Source organism: Salvia hispanica, chromosome 4, assembly GCF_029641045.1.
Source record: "Salvia hispanica isolate PSC_SH4W2 chromosome 4, Shi_PSC_v1, whole genome shotgun sequence".
NCBI lineage: Eukaryota > Viridiplantae > Streptophyta > Magnoliopsida > Lamiales > Lamiaceae > Salvia > Salvia hispanica.
This window is the reverse complement of record NC_142695.1, coordinates 54,977,932-54,983,806: the sequence shown is the minus strand read 5'-3', so window position 1 is coordinate 54,983,806 and position 5,875 is coordinate 54,977,932. Positions and strand designations below refer to the sequence as shown.

The 5,875-nt window shown below is 36.9% G+C and overlaps 1 protein-coding gene across 2 annotated transcripts; it reads left to right on the top strand.

Moving 5' to 3' along the window:
• Window positions 1–3,166: 3,166 nt before the first annotated feature.
• On the top strand, window positions 3,167–5,774 carry LOC125196463 (uncharacterized). Of its 2 annotated transcripts, none has more exons than XM_048094987.2 (8): window positions 3,167–3,690; window positions 3,876–4,243; window positions 4,320–4,375; window positions 4,477–4,533; window positions 4,865–4,921; window positions 5,177–5,275; window positions 5,341–5,517; window positions 5,590–5,774. In XM_048094987.2, the coding sequence occupies exons 1-8, from the start codon at window positions 3,233–3,235 to the stop codon at window positions 5,626–5,628; spliced, it is 1,311 nt and encodes a 436-aa protein (XP_047950944.1). In that variant the 5' UTR covers window positions 3,167–3,232; the 3' UTR covers window positions 5,629–5,774. The 2 variants fall into 2 exon arrangements, with proteins under 2 accessions (XP_047950944.1, XP_047950945.1); XM_048094988.2 differs by having other exon boundaries at window positions 3,168–3,690; window positions 5,180–5,275.
• The last annotated feature ends 101 nt before the right edge of the window (window positions 5,775–5,875 follow it).

The window sequence follows — 5,875 nt, the reverse complement described above, 5'->3', positions numbered from 1 at the left end:
TAGCTCATAGCATGTTCAAAACTGCATACATATATTACACAAATGGGTGAGGTGCCCAAGGACCCCTGGTCCCACCGTAGCTCCGCCTCTGACAACATGACAGAACTAAGTATATTGAAATAAATAGATACTTGATGAAGGAAAAGATCAAGATTATTATATTATTGAATTATCTTTCATATTCGGAAGGTATGAAGTGTGAGAGTGATAAGAAGACATGAATTTACAAGTTGTCGATAGGTCATAGGACACACACTACCTTGATCTAGAGCCTCAACATATTCATTTGAATGGGTTTGTTCACTTGCGTTCTATTTCATCTCGTGTTTTATGATATTCTTGCTACAATCACGAGTCAATAATAATAATAATAATAATAATAATAATAATAATAATAATAATAATAATAATAATAATAATAATAATAATAATAATAATAATAATAATAACTTGAAGCTAGAAAACAGCCTCAGATTCTGGGTCATGCGATTAAAAAATTAAATCTTTAATTTAAAAGGCTATAAATTATTTTCTTCCCTTCTATCTGCCATTTATGCATTACTTTTATGTTGATTTGACTACACAAGTTCATCATCTTACGCATTACGTTATGTTTATGACGTTTTTAATAATGGTTACACTATTGGTAATAGAATAATAATTCGAAGTTAGGCTCAAGTGGAGTGTCACACTTCTTATATTGTATGATATTTTCTTTACGGAGATTAATGATTGCAATTATTTTGCAAGCAAAGATGAGTACATAAAAGTAGATACAGAAAAAAAATAAATGAAGGGGGCTTTCTTTAAAGATTAATTTGAATCAAAGAATGCATCATGCATTGTCTCCTAATCCTATACCACACCTGCCTCTTTTCTCACACCTTTCCTTTTTTTCTCATTTCTGTTTATTTTGACAACATATATAGTAAGTAATAGGCTTTATTGGTGTATTTAGTTATAATTCTTTAATTGGAAATGAATCCGGAATTAGATCTTGACCGGTCATACGCACTCATACTTACTATATGCGCGAGTCGGATCCTAAAACAACCCGTGCGCTTCCCATGACCCGAGACATGGATACATAACTAGGGCTTTATTATTATACCTTCATTTCGATGTCTCTTCTTTATCTTCTTCTTTCTTTTATGTCTATAGATTATGGTAAATTTTTTGTAAGATTGGTATAGCTTAGGGTTGAATTATGCATTTTCAGCAAGATTAGATATTATAAGGGTTTATGTGGTGAGGAGCTAACAATATTCGAATATTAGCTCCCTCTGTTTACAAAGAGTTTAATAGTGGCTTGTTTAGCAAAAAATGCATATAAGAAACCAATTATAAGAATAGTAAGTTTTAATCATAAGAACAGTATATTTTAATCATAAGATCAATTACAATCAATCATGTATATCCATGATTAATCGATAAGATCAATTAAAATCAATCATGTTTCTATCCATGATTTTACCTACCATTACCAATTCCTACCCCCATTCTTTTTCCTAATAAATTAGCAATAAGTTATGTTTCTCAGACACAATCAAACACTAGAAATATATTATTAAATCAGAATCACTGATTGAGCTAATTGATTGGTAGTTCACTAGTTTGTGACTGTTGACCACGAATATGATTCAGTTCAAAATCCAGAAAACGATGAAAATTGGAATCAATCTCAAAAAATGAAAGTGATTATAAAATGAATCAATAAAATTATAATAAATGGAAATTAAAAATTGATGGATAAAATTTCTTTTATGACTGTGGTGGTCATTTGTGTTTATTCAAAATTTCAAACACTTTTCCATCACTTTTCCATATCACTATTGAGTCATTGACTATGATTAATTATTTTCTTTGTTCATCATGAAAGTCTTCATCTACTAGGGGATCAAATTAGAGTTAGGGATAAAACCAAAAATGAACAACCTATTTAATTTGAATACTAGATGGTTTAACAGGCCGGTCAAAGTGAAAACTCAAGTTTAAGTAGGTTGAAAGTAAATATTGCTCCATTCACCTATTATTAAACGTCTTACTCTGTTCGAGATATAAGAAATATGAGTAGAAAAGTTCATGAAATGTTAATCTCACTTCAATATACTCCTTTCGTCCTACAAGAATATGCATTTTTTCATTTTTAGTCCGTTCCATAAGAATATGTATTTTTTCATTTGGAAACTCTTTTCTTACTAATGAGGTGATACTCATTCCCCACTAATAATACTTTAAATTACGTTTTCTCTCTACCTCTCTCTTACTTTACCAAGTTTACATTAAAATTCATGCCGAACCCAATGTGCATATTCTTTGGGGATGGAGGGAGTAATAAAATAAAAAATAAGACATGTAATAATGGAACAATAAAAAAAATGAGACATGGAAGTAATCGAGGACAAATGGAATAATAACTATCACTATAGTATAATTGTGTGTTCTTGCCAATCATGGTAGTACTACTCCTTATTGTTAGTCCACATTAGAGTATAAAATAGTTTAGGTAAAATATGTAGCATATTAGGATCTAAAATTATTATGTCCACGAATAGGAGTCTCGTTTTTCCATTTTGGTCCGTCCGCGAATAGGAATCCCGGTTCATAATTACCATAAATGGTAAAAAGACCCCACATTCCACTAACCCATTCCACTCACGTATTATTTAAAACTAATATATACAAGTGGGACGGACCCCTATTTCACTAACTTTCTTCCACCCACTTTTCTTGACATTTCTTAAAACCCGTGCCAGAAACAAATGGGACTCTTATTCACGAACAGAGGGAGTACATAATACATACTATTATCATTCCCTTAGGCAATGTAATACCAAAATACCCATGCAAATGTACAATATTATACACAAAATTACGTAACAGTAAACATAAAAGTATAAAACTTCATGCATATAACATTCAAACTTCATTAATATGCACTTTTATGTACCCGACTGACATCCCTACATAAAACAACATGAATATAACATTCCAACTTGCATTAATATGCAGTTTCACATATAAACTGTCTTTATTCGAATCTCCGACCTATTGATTAGAGGAAAAACGTCTCGTTAATTAAGTTACGTCAAATTATCAAATTCCTCTAAAAAGCTTCATGTATAAAGTATAAACACATGCAAGCAGGCTCATATCATCAAACTATCTCCATTAGCAATCACTGCTCAGAAACAACCACTCCCATCGCCGGTGAATCACCGATTCACCGACGATGGATGACTCATGGCGAACGAGGATCGGAATGCCCGCTCCTCCTTCGCCCCCGCCCATACTCCACCACCTCCACCGGGAATCCACCGCCGACGCAGAAGAGTTCAGCGACGTCTTCGGCGGGCCCCCCCGAACGATCCTCTCCCGCCAATTCTCCCCCGCCTTCCCGCGATCGTCGTCGTCCTCCTCCTCCTCAACGGGCTGCTTCTACGAGGAGATTTTCCCGCCACCGGAGAAATCGGCGCCGCCTCCTCCGGGGCGGAGCTTGCCGGAGTTCAGGATCCCGAGCTATCAGAAACGGGAAGAAAACGGTTTTTACAGAGATATTTTCGGGTGGGAGGATGAGAGAGCGGCGAGGTCGAGATCGAGGTCGAAAGCGAGCTCTTCGTCGGTGCTTAGCTCGGAGGAGCTCAGCCCTCACCGGCCGTCCGATGTTGCCTCTTTCGCTTCGAAACTCAGGTAATTTTTTGTTCCTTTCCTTTTCTGTGCTAATTGCAACTGATTTTGCCTCTTTTTCCACGAGATTGGGCTGTAATTTCAAGCTAATTGTGAAAGATCATCTAATTGGAATAAATTAGGGTTTCAGAATTATCATAGGTGAAGCAAATTAGCAGAGCTGAAACTGAAATTTCAATTCATTTTAGGCCAATTAATGTGAGGAGTAGGTGGAATTCAACAAGCATAGGGCATGAAGATCAAAACATGATGCCGCCATTTTCAAGCAGCCATGGCTCAAACAGAGTGTCTGCAGATGACATGGAGCTCAACAACTCACCAGCATCTGCAGTTTCCTCAGTCTGTCACTCCTCGTTAGGGCGTGATGAGGACGATGTTTTGAGGGCGGACGAGGTGGAGGAGGAGGATGAGGTTATGAGCTCGTATGTGATTGAGATCAGCTCTGAGAACAGGGAAGGGACTTGTGAATCCAACGGTGTGGATGAAGCCATAGCGTGGGCGAAGGAGAAGTCCCAAACACATTATTCGGAGTGTGAGGCAGAGAAAACCACACATGGTTTGTGCTAGTTTTTCTCTTATTGCTTTGCTTCTTCTTAACTCTGTTTATTGATGTTGGTTGTGTCCTTTTGCAGATGTGTTGAATGGACATCAAGTTTCCGAGGGACATACAGACAGTTTTGGATCACTGGTATATTAGTTATGATTATAATGTGGTTTGTTCTTGCAGATTTTCTTCGTAGAAGTCTACTGTTTATGGTTGTGATCGCGTTCTCTGTTGTTCGTTTACAGGATAAGCAGCGGGTCAAGTGGGAAATAGTAGAAGAGGAACAACAACTTGAACACATGGTATATAGCTGCATTTCTATTGTGATCATACATTTATCTTCATTTTCCAAATTGCAACTAGAGATTGATAGTAACATGTGTGAGATCTCACCACAGTCGAGGCATTCTACTTTCAAGAACGCTTTCTTGAATCACACACTGCATCATCTTTAAGAACTTACCTCGGTTGGATAGTGCGTTGTGATCTAATAACATAGATCAGGAATGTAGTAATCCGTCGTTTGAACTTGTGATATAGTACTATGACATCAAGTCTCTGAGGGTTCTTGTAGATCTTTTTCTTTGCAGTCTACTGTTTATGGTGATCGCGTTCTCTGTTGTTCGTTTCCAGGATAAGCAACAGGTCAATTGGGAAATAGTAGAAGAGGAACAACAACTTGAATACATGGTACAAAGCTGCATTTCTACTGTCACCATACATAAACTAACTTTATTTTCATATCAGCAAGAAATGAGCTTCACTTTCCAAAATGCAACTAGGAATCTATAGTAACATGTATGAGAAGTTGTTCTTTCTTGAATCATACATTGCAACATCTTTTAGAACTTACCCCGGTTGAATAATGGCATTACGATCATGAAAGTAGTAACTAAACCCGTTGTTTGGACTCGTGATAATGAACTAACTCTCTCCAAATCGAAGCAGGAACACACAGAAACGGATGTTCTGGACGAGAAGATCAGGTTATGGTCTAGTGGCAAGGAAGCCGACATTCGACTGCTGCTTTCTTCCTTGCATCATGTGAGAAGATTTTGTTAGTAATCCAACTGCTAATCAACAGATATATAACTGTCTTTGCCACTCAGATCTTATGGCCTAACAGTGGGTGGTCACCGGTGCCCTTGGCAAATATAATCGAAGCCACTCAAGTGAAAAAAACGTATCAGAGGGCGCAACTGTGCCTGCACCCGGACAAGCTCCAACAAAGGGGCGCAACGCCCCAACAGAAGTACATTGCTGATAAAGCCTTCTCGATTCTTCAGGTCAGTTTGAACATTGCACAAGTTTGAAAATGGCCAAGATTCTTGTCTTGACTACTCATGATTTGATTGTAGGATGCTTGGGATGCATTCATCTCTCTGGATGTGTTCTAAACAATCGAAAAACAAGTGTTGATTTTTCGATATGCAACTTATGTATGCAGGAGAGATTTGAGGCTGAATAGATATGTTATGACTTGAGAGTGTGTTGTAACTTGGTAGTATATGCAAGACTGCTATATGATTGTCCCATTTTTCCATTTTCGTCTGTCCCACAAAATTTGTCTCATTTCACTTTTTACTATTTTTTGTAGTGGACCTCATACTCCACTAACTCATTCCTACTCACATTTTATTACTA

Bases quoted from the DNA above. Each gene is read 5' to 3' on its own strand.
- LOC125196463 (XM_048094987.2), top strand. From the start codon at position 3,233: ATGGATGACTCATGGCGAACGAGGATCGGAATGCCCGCTCCTCCTTCG. The intron at 4,534-4,864 runs GTATATAGCTGC...GTTCGTTTCCAG, and splicing joins AACAACAACTTGAACACATG to GATAAGCAACAGGTCAATTG. The intron at 4,922-5,176 runs GTACAAAGCTGC...TCCAAATCGAAG, and splicing joins AACAACAACTTGAATACATG to CAGGAACACACAGAAACGGA.